This window comes from Calidris pugnax, unplaced genomic scaffold (genome assembly GCF_001431845.1).
Source record: "Calidris pugnax isolate Ruff unplaced genomic scaffold, ASM143184v1 scaffold272, whole genome shotgun sequence".
NCBI classification, from domain to species: Eukaryota; Metazoa; Chordata; class Aves; order Charadriiformes; family Scolopacidae; genus Calidris; species Calidris pugnax.
In genome coordinates, this window is record NW_015091016.1 from 824,688 (window position 1) to 824,914 (window position 227).

General features: G+C 77.1%; 1 protein-coding gene across 1 annotated transcript in view; it reads left to right on the forward strand.

Moving 5' to 3' along the window:
* Positions 1–227, forward strand: part of SSPO (SCO-spondin) — a 54,204-nt gene that overhangs the window by 42,122 nt on the left and 11,855 nt on the right. The window contains exon 52 of the mRNA XM_014955736.1: positions 1–217. Coding sequence (XP_014811222.1) covers positions 1–217 — 217 coding nt within the window. The remainder of the gene's footprint in view (positions 218–227) is intronic.

Below are 227 nucleotides of genomic sequence, written 5' to 3' on the forward strand. Positions count from 1 at the left end.
GCGTGCCCCCCAGCCGCTGCGAGTGCAGGGACGCGGGGGGGCAGAGCTGGGTGCCGGGGAGCCGCCGGATCGACGCCTGCACCAACTGCACCTGCACCGGGGGGCGTCTGCGCTGCACCCCCGCGGGCTGCCCCCCCGAACCCTGCCCATGGAGCCGCTGGAGCCGCTGGGCGCCCTGCAGTGTCACCTGCGGGGAGGGACGGCAGGCCCGCTTCAGGTGACACGGC